At 52.3% G+C, this 20332-nt stretch overlaps 1 protein-coding gene across 2 annotated transcripts in view; it reads left to right on the forward strand.

Moving 5' to 3' along the window:
- The first annotated feature begins 6039 nt into the window (after positions 1 to 6039).
- Positions 6040 to 20332, forward strand: part of SIM1 (SIM bHLH transcription factor 1) — a 54496-nt gene continuing 40203 nt past the window's right edge. For both annotated transcript variants that reach the window (XM_054195077.1, XM_054195078.1), the window contains exons 1-7: positions 6040 to 6337; positions 6473 to 6833; positions 17244 to 17326; positions 18395 to 18484; positions 18622 to 18730; positions 18849 to 18934; positions 20125 to 20324. In XM_054195077.1, coding sequence (XP_054051052.1) covers positions 6659 to 6833; positions 17244 to 17326; positions 18395 to 18484; positions 18622 to 18730; positions 18849 to 18934; positions 20125 to 20324 — 743 coding nt within the window. In that variant the 5' untranslated portion in view covers positions 6040 to 6337; positions 6473 to 6658. The remainder of the gene's footprint in view (positions 6338 to 6472; positions 6834 to 17243; positions 17327 to 18394; positions 18485 to 18621; positions 18731 to 18848; positions 18935 to 20124; positions 20325 to 20332) is intronic.

The raw sequence follows: 20332 nt of genomic DNA on the forward strand, positions 1-20332 counted from the left end.
GTCCCTCCGTCTGTGGGTCCGGGGAGAGGGCGGCGGCGCTGTGGGGAGGCGTGGGGGGGGGAGGGGGCGGGACGCGCTATGAGGCGCCCTTTCCCGCGCACAGGCGCGCTCGTGCCAGGGTCCGGCGCGGCGCGTGGGGCGCTGCGCGTCTCGCGGCCGTTGGCGTCCGGTGCGGGGGAGGGCGGCTACCGAGTCACCAGAGAGCCCGGCGGAAACGCGGCAGCCGAACAAAGCCCTCGGCCGCTGAGGGCACGCTCCCCCGGAACGCTCTAGGGGCAGCCCGGCTCTGCCCTCCCACGAAGGAGAGGCGGCAGAGCCCGGGTGCGCCCGGCTGCCTGCGTCCCCCGGGGCGGGGGGGCTGCCGCCGCCATCGGCGCTAAGGACCCACCCCTCCTGCCTCCGTCAGGAAATAGCGTGGCGGCGACCTGGAGGGGAGAGGGGTCCACTCGCGAGCCGAGGAGAGCGTGTCTTGCGTGGGGAGGGTGCGGAGGCCCCGCGGGAGGCAGCGAGGCCGCGGGTGTGGGTCTGGGAGCCGCCTCCCCGCCGCCGGGCAGGCCCTGTGCGGCCCGGGGAGCCCGGTGCAGGTGAGGCGAGGGGGGAACTGGGATCGCAGCACCGGCACGGCCCGGGCCGACAGTACCGTCCGGGGCAGGAGGGGAAAAAATAAACAATCGTGCAGGAGGAAGGAATCTAAGAGCTAAGGGAGGTGTCTGCGAGGACATAGGGAGGGCAAGAGACGCCCTTTAAAGTTTGTAATTTCTTCAAAGTTCATTTCCAGTCCCGTATCCGTGCCCAAGCCTCTCAGCCCTTACGAGGGAGTTTCAGCTCTGTTCGGACGTTCAGTGTACCAGGCTCCTTTTGAAATGCAGAAGGCAAGAAAAAAGTGCCTGGGGGTAATTTTTACTGACTTTAAGTAGGCATTTTCCCCTTGTTTCTTTTTATTTAGTTTATGTTTTCGTTTGCTGCTCCACGTAACAGTAAGATAGCTTGACTTGCCGCCATTAGCAAGAGTGTATTCAATAAGATAAGGGCTAAAAGTTACTGACCTTTGACTCCACTGGAAAAATGAATATAAATCATCTCGTTACATGTATGCCAAAAACAATAAAATTGAAAGGAGTGCGTGGTCAAGAGACGTGCTCCCCCCCCAAGCATCGCTTAAAAAATCCACGGATGCATCGTCAAAAATTGTTTAAAAGAGTTAAGGAAAGCAACTAACAATCACGCTGGTGGTCGATTGCTCTAATTTTGCAATGTTTCTGTAATTATTTTTAAGAGATGCATTCGGAACCGCTTATATCCGAGAACTGGTAGCCAAGGGTCTGTTAACTATTTCCTGTGTTTTGTTAGAGTTGTTCGTCTTTCTCCTTGTCCTACTCCCCTGAACATCCTAATAACATTAGCAAAAGAGCAGGAATAAAGTACCTAGAGCACGGCTTGAATCTCGGAGGTTAAGATCTAGATCAGTTAAAAGATATTAATTGCTTCTGAATGGTCTCAAAGAGCATTTGCCGTGTGTATTTATGTCAATAACGCCTTGATTAGGGCACGTATGGAAATTGACATCACACTCCAATTCACCGGGGTACGCAAGTGCGTGTGTCTGAAGTTACCGGTCTCTTAAAGACAGTCTGGGTCTGCAGCCCCCACCCCACCCCCCTGGGGCGAAGGGAAGGCGTCTCCAGAGGCGTCTCGTTTTCCAAGGCGTTTAAAAGGCGGTGTGGGGGGGTTGTGAGCTCTCCTCAGCCCCCTGGGTCCGTGCGAGGCCGAGTCCTGCCTTCTCCCCCCACCCCGCCCCGGTGCAAAGCGGGGGGAGTTTTGTCGCGTCAGAAGAATCTGCCCCCGTTACCAACACCAGGCCGATGGAGTGTTTTTAGGCAACCGCGAGAGTGACCCGCATGGTTAATTCGCTAATACTTACCTTTTTTAAAAGGCTATCAGGAAAGCAGTGTGTAAGCGATGCCTCATGCTTGAAAAGATTTTTTTTTCTCTCTGCATAAGAAACGGCCACCTTATTCTTTACGGGGGGAGGGTAGTAAACGCATCCAAATTCATGAACTTTATTAATACTGTGATACAGTACGCCAAAATGCGCTGGAGAAGAAACTGGATCAGACGTGTCCTATAGGGAAGTGACCCAGTGGGGTTTTTCTTTTTTTTTTTCCCCTCCCCGCTTTGATTTGTACACTTCTTTCTCCCCCCGCCTCCCCCCCACACACACACACTTCACCGCACGCACACACACAGTTGTGCCTGGCTACACAAGTTTTCTCCTACACGTAGTTGGAAACCTGTCTGTGAAACGCTTTGTTTTCACCCCCAGCCTTTCTTCGGATGTCCCATTTTATTACGCGTCTTTTGAAATCAAATTGCGCTGTAGTACCTGCTTATTCAATTTGCCAATATTATCTGTTTTCCGGAGTATTCTCACCCGAGAATAAACGCGGCGGAACCCAGCACAGCTACCCTACACGCGTCAGGCAGCCGGCGGGTCTCTCTTGGCCCCCTCCCTCGGTGCCCCGACCCGCCGTGCCAGCGGCAGAACGCCGCCGCCGAGCTGCTCCGCTCCCCACTTCAGGCGCCGCGGAGAGCGGGCGAACCGGGATCGCGGTGTGTCCCCCACCCCGGGGGGCTCAGCCCCTCCGCTCGCAGGTGTCCCCTCCGCTCCGACGGCTGGTACGCCGCGGAGTAACGGCGGGACGGTCATCCCGTCGCGGTGCATCCACTTTATCGATTAAACAACACCGTGGACTCCCCGCCGGGACCGACGGGCTTCCCCGGGGAGCGGCGGCAGCCTCGCTGAGCCCACCGCCGGTGACAGCGGGCGCCGGGCTGCTACGAAGACCACGAATTTAGCTACCGTGGGCTGCCTTTGTCTGTATACCTGGAACAAGGCAGTGCTAGCGCTGATCTCCGCCGTCAGAAGTCGCGTATTTTGACGAATAGAGAAGGCTAATGTCTGTGAAACGGCCAAATTCTCCCATCACTCGGGAGCTGCCTCTTGGGATCTGCTGGGAAATGTCCCTGCCGTAACTGACCCCGCGCTTGGAATTCTGTAAAGATTTGTCCATGCTTAGAATAACTTGGAAAGCTGAGTAAATTCCCTTTCGTACGCTCGTTCTTTCGCATCTTGTACTTTATCTACGGTAACATTTATACGTTAAAAAATCTACAGTGGCGCTCGTCGGGTCCGAGCCCTCGGGCTCCGGCCACGGGGGGAATCGGGGCGGCCGCTGCCACCCGCCCGGGCGGCCGCTGTTGGGGAGGGACCGGGTCCCGGTACACAGGAGAAGCGGATCCTCGGTGAGCTGCTGTCCTCGCTGGGACTGCGTGGGGTTGGAGAGGTGGATGCTCATGTTCCCTGGTATGAATTAGCAGAAGTGTATCCTACTGATTTATTTATTTTTCCCAAACCAAGGGTGTTATAAAAGACATTCTCTGCGGCTCATGTTGACAAATAACTCGTGAGCTACCTGACAGTGTTAGTCCAGTTGTTGCCCATATGTCTAAATACCCTCCAAGAGACGTCAGTGCCGTTTAGCAAGAGAATTACCTCAAATGAAAACCAGAAGGAAGATGTCGTTGTTTTTTCTTCTCCCCCAAACCCTCTTTACACCTGATGGCAGTAACACACAGGGAAGATTTTTGAAAATTCAGTGTCACCTTCCCCCATGGCAGCGATCACTTTACAACATGATGGGAGGCGGGGAGGGGTCCTTTTTTTTTCCCCCTTTTTTTTTTTTCTCTTTTAAATCCATACCTTCACTAAATGACTTGCGTTCGTGTTTGTTTAACAACGGGGCGCTTCGGTAAACAAGACAATCAAAAGAACATTTGAGACTACGTGGATACATTTCTCTGCTGCTTGTAGACGCCTGGACACCCAGAGGAGTTGTTGAACGCCTCTCCTCCCATCCTTCCTTTATTTACCCAAATGAACACAGGGAAAGCTTTTAACCGAAGGGAGATTTAAGGTGATAAGCAGCGAACAGGCGGTCGGCACCGGGAAGCCTGGGCTTCAAGCTGCAGCCCTCAGTGGGGCGAAGGGGATGGGGTGCTTCAAAGGCTAATTTTTGTTGTTGTTGTTGACATTTTTCTTCTTTCAAAAACCGAAGCCGTTTCTTCTTCTTCGAAATATCCCGACGGTCGCCTTGCCAGTGCGATTTCATTTTAAAGAACTATTTAGCCGAACTCTCGCACCGACTGGTTTGGCAATTCATTCAGGCTTTTTGAGCGTCTCTTCTGGTTTTAGGGAAGACTCCACAACCCTTCTCTCCCACCACGCACCAGGCGCTCTCTTTCTGCTCTATCTACTCTTTTTTTTTGGGGGGGGGGGGAGCCGCGTCTGTTTTTTTTTCAGGGGACCGCCGAGATTAGGAATAGTCCCGCTCCCCGGGAAAGAAAGAAACCCCCTCTCTCCTCATCCACTTTGCGTCCAGTTCTAAAGTGCCTCTGTCTCCTGGTGTAAGAGGACCGGGTTGGGGCTTTTTTGCCTCTTCTTTTGGGTGGTTTTGTTTTTATTTTTTCGAATCACCAAGATTTGTTCAAATCTTTTTCCATCCTTCTCCCTCCCCCGCCGCTCGGTTCCCACTGTCCCAACAGCTCATCAGCCCGGAGCGCGTCGCCTGGATCGCGATGACCAAAAAAAAAAAACACACACCCACTTAACACCCCCCAAATTAATAAAAATAAACCCCAAGAGAGTGGGCAGGTACTTGGGAGGAGGGGGGTAGGGGGGCGTCGCGCGGGGACGCGCGCGAGGAAGGTGTCCCCCCCCCCCCGGCGCGCGCCTTCGCGAGACGCTCCCCTTACCCCCCCCACTCCCCGCGCGTCACCGCCAGGTCAGAGGGGTGACGCCCGAGGCGCGGTGACGTCACCGTCTCCTCCACCAGTGGGAGGCCGGGCGCGGGGCGGCGGCGGCCAATGGGAAGCGAGGTGGGTCCGTGAGTGGCATTGGCGGGGGGGGGGGGAGAAGCGTGGGGGGGGGGAGGGAAACCGGGGAGAGAAATGAAGTTGTACTAAAAGGCTTTTAGCCCTCAAGAAGTTATTAGGCATTTCTCAGCCGCAAATTAGAGATTCTTCATTAATACCAACCTCGCCCCCCCCCACCCCACCCTACCCCACCCTAAACCACCCCCCACCCCCCGTTATGTGAAGGGGAGAAGCCTGGGAGCCGATAAAGGGGATGGGGAGGCGGCAATGTCTGTCTGCCCATCGGTGTGAGGAGCGGTGACAGGCGCAAACTTTTTCCTTCCCCCCCCCCCACTCCCCCCCAACCCGCCCCGTGCCATTAATGAACCAATTAAAGAGTTGGGCTCCTCACCCCGGGAGAGCTCTCCTGCAGGCTGCCGGGCTCAGGGACACAAGGTAGGTAAAAAAAAAAAAAAAAAAAAGATGCAAAGCCCCCCCCCCCCCCCAACAGGCTGCCAGCCTCAGCAAGGAGCCGCAGTGATGTGTGGGGCTGGGCTGTGGGTCGCTTCCCTCCGGTGGAAAAAGAGGAAAAAAAATTAATATTAATTTGGTTAGAAAAAACGTGATGTTTGGGGGTAATTCCGGCCCGGGGCAAGGCCGGGCAGAGCGTGGCCCCCTTGGCTGGGGTGCGGCTGGGGTAGACACCCCCCTCCCCGCGCCTTTCGATCCCAGCAGGGGAATGAGGGGAGCACCCGAGACGAGGGGAAAATTAGAAAAAAAAAAAAAAAAGGCAGAAATACTCCGGGATTGGAACCGCGGAACCGCTTGGCCCGCTGCTGGGCACGGTGCGCGGGGAGGTCCGGCCGCCGCCGGGGCTCGGCGGGACGGTGCCCGGCACCGGCCGGTAACACTGATCCCGCCTTTGCCGGGAGCCGGTTTCTGCCTTGTTTTCGTTCCGGCCATGCCGTGCGCACCTGGGCCGGGGGGTGCGAGGGCTGTGGGAGGAGAGTGCGGGGCAGGCTCCGCTACGGGCGCGCTAGATGGGGAAAATATACTTCTTTTTTTTTTTCCTCTCTTTCTTTCTTTCTTTCTTTCTTTCTATCCCCTCTGGTGGGAGAAAACACTACACCCGCCGCAGGCTGTTTGTTGATTATTATTTCTCGCGGCTCCGCTGCGGCGTTGCGTGGCGGCTCTCTCACCCCAGGACTGCTGTTGTCTTCACAGAGGCTCCCCGGGAAGTCACAGAGCGCCCTGGGAGGCAGCCCGCGGCCGGGCGCTTCGGGCCTCGGATTGACAGCGGATCACGGGAAGAAACGGGATTATTATGATCCTCTTCCGAGGAGCTATGCTGCCCGCCATGAGTAGGAAAAAAAGCCAGAAATACCTCGTTTGGTTGCTGTGTGGTGCCGCGAGCTTCTAGCTTTATGTATATATATATATATATTACTATAATTTCATTTTTCCTGCAGTTGCTTGGAGTCTCTGAGCTGCATTGGATAAATGCCTTTCCCATCCGATTGACTCTGCTTTTCAGAGAATTTTTTTTTTTTTTTTTTTTAAGAACACCTCTCTGGTCTTCGATGCTTGTTTGCATTTTACGCAACTAAACGGTTTCTCAGAGTAATGGCCGCGCTCAGAATCACTGCCTGATGCTCTGGAGAGATGAATCGCGGCTGAAAGTTTCCCCTCCACCTTTGGATGAATCTCTGGAGTTTAAATTGTAGGAAGGAAGGGGGAAAAAAACACGATGAAAGAGAAGTCCAAAAATGCTGCCCGGACTAGACGGGAGAAAGAAAACAGTGAATTTTATGAACTGGCGAAATTACTACCCCTGCCCTCCGCTATCACCTCTCAGCTGGACAAAGCATCCATAATCAGACTCACCACCAGCTATTTAAAAATGAGGGTGGTTTTTCCAGAAGGTAGGTGGGAATGCCTATTCGCCTCTATTTCCGTTACGATCCAGGTGTCGGTTGTCGCTTTTACTTAGAAAAAGTAAATCGCGTGGGGTGGGGTGCGCTTGGATGCAGGCTGCGCTCCGCTGTCACTTTTCTCTGTCGTAAATACTTTCCCTTCAGTTCCTATGACAGGTTGGGTTGGGGACTTACGGTGCTTTTGTCAACACTTGAAGGCACTGAACTCTGCTGCGTGTTTTGCTAAAGCAAACACGGTTTTTCTCCCCCCCCCCCCGCCCCAGTCTCCCAGTTAAAGATGTGCATCCCCCGCCAAGCACGTGCGTGGCGAAAGAGGGGACGATTCACCCCTATTTATAGCCGTACTATGGGGGGGAGTTAATATATGGGTAAATATTTACATAAGTCTATGCAAAGTCCTAAAGCCTTAGTTCAAGTATGGAGCAAAGGTGCGGTTACAGGTACAGCACACGCGTACAGGCGTGCTCACACACACGCAACCTAAATAAATAAGCCAAGCACACCGAATCGCATGGTGACTGTGATGTGTCTCGATCCGAGGATCGTTAGGGCAGTTCGAGGGCATTAGTCGACCTCGGAAGTTTTTAACAGAAGTTTTATACTCGGGACATATTCAGTTCCCCTTCCCACCACGCGTCCGAGGCTGGGCCTGATTCTCCTCCACGGTCAGGCGACAGTCAACTTGGCGTTGACTTCTCACGGCAGCAGCGACTGTCCCGCCTGTCTGGCAAAAGCAGACTTTAAGCGTCCAAAAGTATGCCTTGCTTTCGAGCAGAATTAGGATTTAAAGCGACCGTCTTGGGGCTTCTAGATCGGCTGCCAAGAAAAACAAACAGCACAGAAAGTTAAGAGGGTCGGAATAAAGTTCTCCTGTGTTCTCGCTCTATTGCTTTTATAAGAAGTAGGAAACAAAACCAAAAATACTTCAGTAATCTTTCATTTAGATCGGTCAAGTGAGATATTGTCTGCATGAAAGGAAAAGTATTAAGAGGTTTTTTCTGACCCAATAACAAAGTTCGCTACATCTTTCGTTGAAAAGAGTGTGTACATAAGAAATAGCATAACAGAGGCATGTCCCTCTGTTTTCTGTAGCTGTACCTCGGGTCAGTCGATCGGTCTGGCCGACTGTTATGTTTTAGAACTCAGGAGTGGGTATACGGCCTGTTTTGTTGGTTTGCTTGTTTTGTTTTGTTTTTAAACTTGATTAAGTCTGTCAACTATTGGTCCCAAGTCTATTTTTTAAAAGTAAACATGCATTCGGGTAGTAATTTGGACTGGAGGGGATACCCCCGCCCCGGTTACATATGAACGCTTATACCTAGAGTTCACAGCAGTAATTTCCAATCCAGTGCATCTTGCAACAGTTCCTTTAAACAACCTCCCATGTCTCCGAGTCACTTAGGACAAAAGAAGGGGATAAACGAAACCTTTAAAAAATAGTATTAATTAAAGCCTTCCTCAGGCCACTTTCCTCCTCTGTGTGATCTGCCACCTTGAAGATCATTATGCGGGACAACCCTCTGTTTCAAAGGAGTCCGAGTTGTCCTTTATACTGTCAGCGCATACTTTATAAAAATAAAGCTATTGCAAACTCTGATGCCCGTGATGTTCCTAAAAGGATTATTAGCAATGATTTGTCAACTCCTGCGGTCTCAGTAGGCTACCTTTCTGCGTGATTTCGAGCAGGTCTCGTCAATTACTGGTGCCTATGTAGCGGGTTGTTTGATCAGAAGAAGCATATGGTGTTGCTTGTAGGCTGTGAGTAATGATGGGAAAAGAAGAATAGCTGATCCCCGTCCCTCGGTGGCAGCGCAGGATGTTTGAATGCCCTGGGGAACCGTGTGGCGAAGTGCGCCGGGGCCGGGGCCGCTGCCGGCCGCAGCAGATGCTAATTTGGGCGCGGAGACAGAGGGGGCGGCTTAAACGGGGCTTCGGAGGCGGCAGAGCCTTCGCAGCCTAATTAAAGGCAAACTGCAAATTAAAAAGAAAGGCAGCGAGCAGGCACGGAAGGGCTCGTCCCTCCGAGGCCGCGCTGCCGCGGGAGGCCCGGCGCCGAGCGGGCGGCAGATCCACGCGGGACCGCGGCTCCGCGCACCCCCCGCGCAGGGCCGCGGAGGGAGGGGGGAGGCACTGCGGGCTGGGCACAAAGGCCCGAGAGCGGAGGCGGGGGTGCGCCTCGTGTCGTTTCTCCGCGACCCCACGCGGGTTTTCCTCTGCTTCCCACGCATTTGCCAGGAGGCGGGTGAGCGGGGAGCGCGCCCCGGCCTGGGGAGGCGAGGAACAGGGGGGCGATCCTGGTCTCCCGGTGCCCCCAGCCAGAAAAAGAAGTCATTGCTTCGCTGGCAAGGGAGGACAGGTAGCGGCAGCCACGGAAATTACGCACGAAAAGCAAAAACCTTTCTGAAAGAAGGACGCCGGGTAGGAACGTTGGATGGATGGAATGGGGGGGGGGTCCGTTTGCTTGTTTTTTCCTTGGGGAGGAAAGCGATACAAGCACCGGGACAGACCCGGGGAGTTGGCCAAAGGGCTGGAGACGGGTGTCAGAAGGCTCGGGAGCGCGGCGAAGTGTCATGTCATACATTTAAAGTGATCTTGGAGGATTCAGAATAGAGAACCGTTGTCTCACCCGCTTCCAGTGTAACTCACACCCCCTTTCCCCGGTACAAAAATGAATTTCCATCTGCCCGGAGAGTGCTTGCATACGGGCTGGTTGTAAATAATCACGTACAGAAAGATATACGCTCCCCATCGCCCCGCACACGCGGGGCTGGGGACAGGCAGAAAGAATCGGTGTGCATTTGTCTGCATATTTTTACGTCTGAAAGGTTCCTAGAGAGAGAGAGAAGGTGGGTAGATTTCGGGTTCATTTTGGAAACAGGAGAGTTTTCTGGGAGTAAAATGCTAGGAGAGTCACGCACAGAACAATCACGGTACCGTTTCCGTCTCACCCCCAGAAATGTAAACACAAATCGATGGCACCCAAAAAACTTGATAAACCGAGCAGAGATTTTCCGGCGGGCTCCCTCTCGTAATGGCTGTATAATTCTCACAAGCTATTAAAACGCCTGGGTTGTTCTCTCTACCCCCGATTTCACTTTACTAGGTCTCCAGCAGATAAAAACTGTCAAAGGCGAAAAGCGTTCAGCTGCTTAGGTAGCATAATTTCAGTGCTAAAACTCTTCTGTCTCAGGAGGAGAAAGCCTGTAAAACATATAGTAGTTTTCGGTGATCAGACAGCTTTTAGAAAGGCTGGAGATCTGCTAAATCGCTGAGGACAATAAGGAAGTTGTTGGGGATTTGGTTTTTTCTTTTTTTTTATCTTTTTTTTTTTTTTTTAAGCAGAACTTCCTAATAAATTCACCGGTGAGTTAACGTTCATTAAAAAAAAAAATCCTAAAATTTCAATTTTATATTAAACAGTTAATGGCAAGTAACGTGGTCTCAAAAATTTCTGGAAAAATCTCCGGGATGTCGAAGAATTTTTCTTCAAAAAAGATCCGGTCGCTATAACTAGCGGGGTAAATCTTCGCTGACCCTCGCCAGTATCCAAAAGTGAAGGGAGAGGGGAGGAAAAAACAAAAAAAAAGAAAACAACTAACACACCCTCCCCCCCCCAAAAAAAAACCCCCACAAACAAGTGGCGCGATACATTGTTTGTTTGTTGTTTTTCTTTTTTAGTTGGGAATATTTTGAGGGTCTTACTCTCCTTACGCGAACAGAGAGGGAAAAGGAGGGTTTGCAGTCTCTGTCCTACGGGGCACGGATCGTTTCGGCGCGGAGAGGCGTTTGATTTTCGAGACAAAAGCACAGGCTCCGTTTACATAAACTTTAGCCGAATCAGGATGGTTAACATTTCAATATTGAAACCCTTAATCTTGTTTTATTTTAAAGGGGGAAGAGATCAGCAGAAAAAAAAAATCCGTTTCCCACGTGGATAGGTGATTTAATGCTGTTTTTCTTACTGCTAAGGGAAATGATTGAGCATTAGGTTTCAGTGTTTATTTTCTTACAGAAGTTTTTCTCATTTAAGCTGCAGTTTACTCTCCACGCTGCCTCTCTCTTTAAGTCCAGTTTTGATGTGAACTTAAGATGTGAAGTGCAGAACTAAACTACCAGCATGATCGTTGAAAAAGCAGATTTATGTGTTAGAAAGAATACTAAGTAAGATGAGTGGACAAAACCATATTTTATTTAGAAATATCCTCTCTCTTCTTTGCAACGTATGCACCTTTTAATGTTGGAGAATATTTTCCCACTTGCATATAAATAGCGTGTGTTCTCAAGTGCATTGATGCAAACCGTTCCCTCCCCAATTTCTTCGGAATAAGGGCTATTTGAATTTGCATCTTCTGTTTGCGCTCGAAAATTTGCCGGATTTTTTTTTTCCCTCTCTCCAATTTGGACACGATTCCGTTTGTTTGCATTTCAGAGCGCAATTCCGTTACCCTGTGTGTGCCAAAATGCTGGTATTTCTTTCTAGAGCGAATAGGTCTCGGCATTATTTCCACTACCGTTTTCTTAATAGGGCTGTTTGTTTAGTCAACGGGACTTTTCCTCCCTCTTATTATTATTTTTATAAAGAAAGCGGGATGCTAACTTATCTCTGCTTCAAATGAACACATGTGATTTACCGAGATAATAAATCTTTACAAAACCTTGCTAATGGCATCCGCAGGCAGTTGGAAATGGGCAGCATTTTTTTTTTTTTTTAAACATAGCTTATTCCATTTCATCTGAACCCTCCGACGGCCACCCACTCCTTCACAGAAACCTCATTTGGCCGAGATTTTGAGTTATCATTAACCACTGCCTGTTAAATTAACTGAGAAATCAGCCCTGTCGGGCGCTAGGCGATGGCAAAACGGAGCGCTGGCGGTAGGCTATTTAATTAAATGGTTAATCGAATCAAGCTAATTCCTCGATAGAACATCCAGTTGCCTTTTCGCTTGCCAGTGGCTAGGATGTACAGCTTCTGTCCCTGCGGCTCCCGCTGCTGTTATTTATCATTTTCCCTCGGCAGCGAGGGAAAACGACCGCCTTGAAGATGGGGACAGAACTGTCCTGCCTCCCTGTCCCCAAAAACCATCCGTGCCCCGCTTCTCCCCAGAGCAGCTGCAGGGAGGGATATAAGGCAGGGGCGATGGGGAGGTAGGAGAGGTGCTGCGTTACGAGCAGCACACGGAGGTGAAATACCCTCCGTAAAGCTTTACGAGCGGCTCCGCCGAGCAGGTTGCACGAAGCCGGCGTGCGGGGACGGCAGGGAAGGGGAGACCTCCGGGGCGGGGGTGGCCGGGGGTGCCGCATCCCTCTCCCTCGGCGGGGTCATCATCCCCAGCGTTGCGGCCGGCGGGCGAGCTGCCTCTCCTCCATCTTTAACGGGCAGAGAGCGGCTGTTCAAAGGGCAAAAGCGAACCCACCGAAACAAAAGCCAACGGAGACGTCCCCGGGCCGCGGCCCCCGGGAGGCGGCGGACAGAGCCCGGGAGCGGAGCGGCGGTGGCCGCTGCCCGGAGAGGGAGTCTTAAGAAGCGCCTGGAAGCGAAACGCGCGGTGGAGCTCCTGGGACCCCCTTTAGGCGGGAGTTCGCCGCCGCTGCCCCGGCGGGACGGCGCCCAGCGCGGCCCCGCAGCGGAGGGCTGCCTCCGGGGGAGCCCCCCGCGCCTCTTTCCATCCTCAGCAACAGGAGAAAGCGCTGCCTACGGGCCCCCCCTCCAAGCCCCGGCGTGCAGGGCTGCCGTGGGCCTTGCACCCCTACCCGCGCCCGCGGGCCTCGCCGCGCCGTGCGGCCGGCTAGGGCTCAGGGGCAAGTCGCCGGGGAGGGATGTCCCCAGGGGTGTCGTCCCCCATCCCCCGGAGGTAGCTGCGTCTGAAAGCCTGCCTCCCCCCAAAGGAGCGGGTTTGGAGCTCAGGCTGGGCTCTCCACTATGTGATTTTTTTAAACTGGGACGTCAAATCGCCCGCTCTGCCGTTGTTGTCGCTACCGTGAATCCGGATTGCGCCGAGATTTCATGACGGATAGTCCGTTGGGGAAATTGTAGTAACCGCTTTTAATAGCCAGCAAATCAACATAAAGGAGATAAGGGCTTGTATCTTCTGGCCACCCCACCCCCGCCGTCCACCCCCGCCCCTCTTTGCCAGACAAAGAAGGGTCTCGAGGTGGGTTCTGCGCTGCAGATGCTCACAGAGGGACAAGTAACCCGGAGATCAACCAGGGCCAAGGAGCTGCCCGGGCCTCCTGGAGTCTCATTTCCCTACGCCTGCCTTCACCCGTCTTTGCCTAGATCAAATTAGAAATGATTGAGGATTCTCTTCCCCCTTCCGTGGGACAGAGGAGCTCCTTGCGACAATATCGCCACTGGGTAGGGACAATATCCACCCAACCCTTCCATTGGCTGCCGGCATCAAGGCTCGCATCAATCAAATGATGATGGGAAGGACAGGGCCAAGGCAGCCGAGCCCTGTGGCGTGGGCCGTGAGCCCGGCTTTGGGGGGTCAGGCTGTCGGTGGGGACCGGCTGGCCAGGTGCCGGGGGTGGGCACGGCTGGGGAGAGGGCATTTGACATGGACTCTCTGGTGTAGCTGTCCCATGGAACGGGCGGAGGTGCTTGTCGGTGTGAAAAGCGCAGTGGTTTTCCATTGGGAAGCGTCGAGGGAAATGCTGAGTCAGCACGCTGGCTTCCAGCAGGGTCGGCGCAATCTCGGCGCAGTCCCGGCGCAGGATGTTAGGTAATGAGACTGTTGTTAGCAAACCAAGCAAGAGCCTGGTTAAATGCCCTTTTTTTTTTTTTTTTTTACCCCTTCCTCCTGATGGTGGACACTTTCTTGCGGCCCAAATTGTTTATCTTCTTAGGGAAAAAAAAAAAAAAGCCTCAAGTGGAGTAGATTGTCAGGTAGGAGCCTATAATCTATATTTTGTCAAGAGTATCAAATTCATTCCGAAAGAAAAGCTCGATCCATTTATTTTTGCTGCTTGAATATCACAGCTGGATGATGCCTTGAGCTTACGCTAGATGGTTGCTCATCATTCATTCGCCAAGAACTGGCCTAAATGGTGCCTGTGGGATTAGGTCAATTTTAGTGGATCTACTTCGCCTCATTTGGTTACTAATTGGTTTCTTGTTTTATAAATCGAAATCTCATTTTCAGGAAATTACAAAACCCATGCAACCAGTCCATTGAGGTAATCCGTGGGTCGGGGGTATTTAAATGGAAATGGTTCTACAATGCATCAAGTATTAAGCAACAATAAAACTTCGCCTCTATTTCCAAATGAAATGTGAGCTCGCAAGCCCCTTAGATCCATAATAGATACATCCCTTCTAAGGCTACTTATGTAAATATGATAAACCAGACTGTGGGGAGGGGGGACGCAGGGAAGAAAGCAAATTTTATCTGCGAAGGTTAATGTGGCATATCTTGGAAATCTTCCAAAATAGATTATGTTTTGCTTTGTCTTCGGCCACTTTAGCTGGGAAAATCCTTTGCCTAAAAACGATTTAGTTATCCTTCCCCTCACAAAGCTGCTTGTTTCTATTCCAAACCTATTATGCTGTTGGCTCTCCAAATTACAAGAGAATCTTTAGATCTTGTTTCCAAGCGTAATCCTGAAGCAAAAAGGGAGAGCTGATTTCCTTGTTTTGTTTTAAATAGACAATCAAAGGATTTGCAGAATTTTCTGCGGTAGGTCAAGTGCAAGAAATCACAGTTTGCCCCCTCGATAAAAGGAAATTGGATGTTAAAGGGAATAGACATGAAAAAAATATAAAAAGGAATATTAATGGAGAGGTTTTCTCGTATAATCTTTAAAAACAGTATTTAAGGGGCATCAGGGGACCCCGTCGATTTTGGAGAGGCTGGGCTTGGCAATGAATAGAGACAGTCTCCGACCTGAAAGTGCTGAAACATCTGAGAAGTACAAAAAAAAAATATCGTCTCGTGTGATAGGATTTCAAAAAGCCGGCTTAGGTAGACAAGTGAAAACGTTTGATTATAAATCATTAATAGACACAGCCCAGCAGCGCGGGGTTTCCACCTGAAACCCAGCGAGGAGTTCAGCGCCCCGTGAATAACCGCCTTCCCGCGGGGAGGTCAACCTGTGATGCCCACGGGCTGTTCATTAACCCGCCGGGACCGGGTTATTTTCCCTTTCAGAAGAAGAATAATTAGAGCCGTAAACGCCGATTAATAAACAACTTAAATCATAGGCGGGGAGCGCAGATTTAGTCCTGGATACAGAAACCTGTCATTTAGGTGTCCCTCCAGGTCGGGGGACGTCGCAAAGAGCTGCCTTGGCCGCCTCTGCTCTAACGGGCCGTCCTGGCTCCCCAGCAGAGAAACCTCTGATGAGCTCGGGAAAAATACACAGCGGGTTTTTCTGCCTTTCTCTGGAAGCTGTGCAAGATTTGCCAGCTCCTGGCTGATTTCGGCTGTCTCCCCGGGGATAGGGGAGCGATGCCTCCGGTGCCCCCCCCGTGCATCCGCTGGCGGCTTCACCCGCTCCAGAGTGCGCAGGGAAGAGTGAAGCCCAGGAAGTCAGGAAAAAGTCACCGGGTCCCCGTCAATTGGCGTGGAGGAATTAATGGGAAGGAGCCTGTTTCTGGCTGGCACCTTTGTATAACGCTGGGGCTTGCAGGATGGGGGCCAGACCAGAGAGACGCCCTTTGTAGGGCTGTGAAGTTAAGGAGGAAGGAGAGAAGTGTAGGAGCGGTGAAGAGACAAGTTGGCGTGAAGAGGTGGACGGGGAAGGGGGGAGAAGAGAGGGAAAGGCGGGGAGGAGAGGGGTGCATCCCTGTGCCGCTCCGGCGGCTGGGAGGGCGGGCGAGGGCCGCCGTGGGATGCCCCGTTCAAACGGCGCGGAGGAAATCGTTAGGTTTGTTTAGACCGGCAAACACCTAGGTAAAGCTGGTCAATAGCGAGGGATGGCCGCTGCTGCCTGCTGTCGCCACCTCGCCTGTTTGCCTCGAAATCGCCGGAAAACGGGGTCTTGCCTTCCCCCAGCCCGCCCTGCGGGAGGGAGACCTCGCCGGCTCGGCTCTCACCTCCCCTGGGCGATCCGCACCCCAGCCATCAATCAGGATTTGTATTTTTTTCCTCCCTTTTACTTTGTCTTAGTGTCTGTGCCTGTCAGGCTGAGCCTTGTTTCATGCCATGAGCGTAAAGTGTTTTAACTGCCCCGTTTAAATTATTTCAGCAACAACACTGTGAAAAGGCATCACCCATAAATAGTTTTACTCAGGTGGAGTAATTTCCATCTGGCTTTTATTCCTCCTCACTTTGCATAGGAGAAAACAAGCGGCATTTGAAATATTAGACAGGTCCGGAGGGATTAATTTCTGGAATGGGGGGCTGTTTGGAGAGAGATCATACCTTCTGTAGAGAGACCCATCGCGCCTGCCAGAGCAGCGGGGAGGAGGGAGGTGAATCCCGGAGACAGGGCAGGAGGTGAACCGCTTCCTGGGGCAGGAGGGAGGACGGTCCGTGCCGTCGGACAGTGACTTGCCCGGGCCGCCCCAGAAGCGCCTACCGCAGCCATGTCGGCTTAGCGACAGGTAGTTTGCTTTTCGTGGGCTTGAGTGGGGACCACTAAAGGGAAAAGCGTTTTAACACGGGGCTCCGGAAGGGCTGGAGGAGTCGCATTTGCTCGCTCCTCTCTCCCTCCCCAAACAGGTAACTACAAACCTTCCAGGTGAGAGGACGGTAGCCCCGAAGAGAGAAAGAGGCAGGAGGTCACAGAGCAAACTGGAGAGTGATCTCTGCAGAGTAGGGGTTCTAAGCCCATCCTTATCACTCCTTCTCCAAAACCAGTTGGCTAATTACCGGGCAAGTTGTGGCCGAGCTCTGCCTTCTGCAGAGCAGTGCTCAGGTGCGGGCAGGACCCATCCGCAGCGCTGGCCCGGCAGCCCCCAAGAGCTTTCTCTGCCCAGACACTGTCGTGCCACATTAACCGCATCCTTCCCTCGACATCAAAGGCTTCCCCCAGCACACCTCTTTCTTTCATTTTAAATAGTTCCCAGTGTTGCCCAGGATCCCTTCGGTGACGTTAGGAGGAAGGCGCTTTCCCTGAAGTTCAAGGAGCCAGTTCCCAGTAGCCGAAGGCAGCACCAAAAAACCCCTTTTATCTAGCACGCAATTTCACTTAGATCTTAGGAATTAACTTAACCGTTGACTCAAAATAGGACTTTTGGTATTTTTCTCTCGTGGGAGTTAGGTCTTTAAAAAAAGTACACAAAAGAGGCTTCTCTGTGCAACGAAATCATGTCTGGTTTTCCAAAGATTATATGTATACATGTTTTAGAGCGAATACAAACAAAACATTTTTTAAAATTCCTCTCCAGCAGGCTAACACGAGTCAATTTTTCATCTCCTCACCTTACTTTTTTTGTGTGTCTTAAATTAACAGGACTTGGAGAAGCCTGGGGCCACTCTAGCCGAACCAGCCCGCTGGATAATGTTGGACGGGAACTGGGATCCCATCTTTTGCAGGTACTGGTCTGGAAACGACAGCCATATGGTATTAATGATTAAAGAAATCATTCCTTCTTCTGAGCCTTTAATTGCCACCTTGACTAATTTTTAACTGTTCACGTGTTTGGTAAAACAAAAAAAAAGGGGGGCGGCGGGGGCTTTAGAAATACGAACCGTCGCGGTTGGATGTCGTGTGTTGTAATGGGGCTGTGGTTTGGTCCCGCCGGGTCCTTTGCCCCAGCACCGGACAAAACAGGGTCCGCAGCGAGGGATTCACAGCGTACCCCGACGTGTCTTCTGGGACCAGAGAACAGGACCGTGACTTTTCCCCAAATTATTAACAAGGCGACAAGTCCCGGCAACGCGCTGAACCTCAGGGAGGTGTAGAGACAGAGAGAGGCTCTAGAGACAGGTTGGGGGAGGCCGTCCTGGGCTCAGCAGGCGCAGAAATTAGCATAGACACAAAACAGGTAGGACACATTTGAAAACTCACTGCTGCTTGAAATATTAAGGAATATTAGCTGTTACCGTCACCAAGCATTTTTGGTGGCGTTTTGTGGCCTTTTGGGAGCCTATTCTGCCCTCGGCACACCCAGAAGTCCCATCTATGTCTGCTGAAATGTGCCTGATAAATTTTCTTGTCCCTTATTTACACTACGGAGAGTTTTAGATCCTCCTCGCTCCCTTAAAGTTTCCTTAGCAAATACTCAAGCGCTAAAACTCCCAGTGACATTTGGAATAGGATAGAAGCGTTCAGGATTTCTAGGATCGACATATTAATCACCGGGCAGCCAGGAACTCTTCTTAGATACTTCCCAGGTACTTTGCATTACCGGGACCTTTTGAACTGGATACCTCTGAGAAGTGAGTTGTATCCCAGGGATCCAGGAGTTTCGGAGAGATTCCTGTTCAGGACTTGCCCGTTTCCTTCCAACTTTTTGTATAATCACAGCCTGAACAGGGATGCCCGTTTGCTAAAATAAATCCGAGGGACAGGTTTCATGAATCTACCTGTCTTCATGGGTGGATCTATCTGTCTATCTATTGACACATTTATACTTCCCACCCCTCAACCCTTTCCTGCAGACGTTGGACGGTTTCATATTTGTCGTGGCGCCGGATGGCAAGATCATGTACATCTCGGAGACGGCCTCGGTGCACCTGGGCTTGTCGCAGGTACGCTGGGGTGGGGTGGGGGTGGGGTTGCTAGCCCCCGTCCCTGCCTGCCTCCCTCCAGGCTGCTTGCGGGAAGGGTGAGCGGTGCCGGCAATTAACCCCTTCCTCCCTCTCCTCCTCCTCCTCCTCCCTCGCAGGTAGAGCTCACCGGCAATAGCATTTACGAGTACATCCACCCCGCCGACCACGATGAGATGACGGCGGTGCTGACGGCCCACCAGCCCTACCACTCGCACTTTGTGCAGGGTAAAGTATACAGCCCCGTATCCCCCCCACCCCGCTTGGCCTGCGCGGCCGCGGAGGGAACCGCGCAGGGGCGGTGGAGCCCGCGGCTCACCCCACCTCTGCCTTTCCCCCCTCCCAGAGTACGAGATCGAGAGGTCCTTTTTCTTGAGGATGAAGTGCGTCCTGGCCAAGAGGAACGCGGGCCTGACCTGCGGGGGCTACAAGGTGCGTGTCCAAGGCCAGGACATCCCCTCCCCGCCTCCCCCGCAGCCGTATCGCATCCCTGCTCCGGCAGCGCCGAGCACGCTGGGCGGGCGGTGAAAACGGGGACGGGAGTGGGGATGAGCCCTCTGCCCGCGGGGGCTGTCCCAGCCCCGTGCTCTTTCATGTGGTTCAGAGCCAGAATTTCTCTCGGAGTTTCAGGTTAAAGATCTCAAACCACAAACCCAAGCAATCGAGCTCCCCGTGGGGTTTTTTGTTTTATTTTGCTTTTCAAACTGAACCTCGCACAACCACTGACGTTTCCGAGGTGGCTGGGAAGCTGGCAGGTGACACAATGGCAGCCCTGGGTTAATTTATTTCTTTATTGGGTAACTCGTCAGCTTCAGGGGCAACTCTCCAAGTCAAGGGTTTTGCCCGGGTGTTTCACAGGCTTCTGCTCAGGGCTCCTGGGTGGAGACAGCCCCTGCACCTTCTCCCTGCTTTTCTGTCAGCTGCACAAAGCCGGACAACGGTGGGTACCAATAACCCGAGAAGGCGTTGTGCCACGACGTACCGTAGAACAAGAACGTCTGTTGAACTTACTCTAGGAAGAAACACCCTAATGATAGAGAAGTAAGGGTGGAAGTACACAGCAGTCATCTGCAAGGATACATTTAGGAGATATACCTAAATCTACGTCCAATCCAAAGATACATTCTGGCTACGGATCGTGTCTGCTCTATCTGTATAATAGACATATCTTACACATGTGACATATGCACACATGTAAACTCTTTCTCTCACACGCATACACTCTTCATTACAAAGTTGTAACTGGCTTGGCACTTCCGCGTCTTTCCTTTTTAGAAGAATAATAAAAGCGTAGTTAGGAGGTGGTCCAAAAACCACTTAAGTCAGTGGAAAAAAAAAAAATCTCGTTGACTTTAATGGGCCTTAGATCAGTGCTGAACTCTTGTATGGAAAAAACCCAACCCCAACCCAAACAGAAAAGCAGAAAACCCGCAGACGGTGCCGCTTTGCCGGAGCGGTGGCGCGGGGCAGCGGCTCCGGGGCACCCGGCGGCCGCATCGGCACCATCCGGGTCGGCGGGGGGGGTCTGTACGGGACCCCTCGGCGGGGAGGGACGGCTGCTACAGCACACCCTCCCCCCCACCCCGCCAGGCAGCCCCCGAGCCTTCCTATGTCTCCGACAGGTCATTCACTGCAGCGGGTACCTGAAGATCCGACAGTACAGCCTGGACATGTCTCCCTTCGACGGCTGCTACCAAAACGTTGGCTTGGTCGCCGTGGGCCACTCGCTGCCGCCCAGCGCCGTGACAGAGATCAAGCTCCACAGCAATATGTTCATGTTTCGGGCCAGCCTAGACATGAAGCTCATATTCTTAGATTCCAGGTAGAGAT

The sequence above is a fragment of the Rissa tridactyla genome, chromosome 3 (assembly GCF_028500815.1).
Source record: "Rissa tridactyla isolate bRisTri1 chromosome 3, bRisTri1.patW.cur.20221130, whole genome shotgun sequence".
In the NCBI taxonomy this organism is placed as follows: domain Eukaryota; kingdom Metazoa; phylum Chordata; class Aves; order Charadriiformes; family Laridae; genus Rissa; species Rissa tridactyla.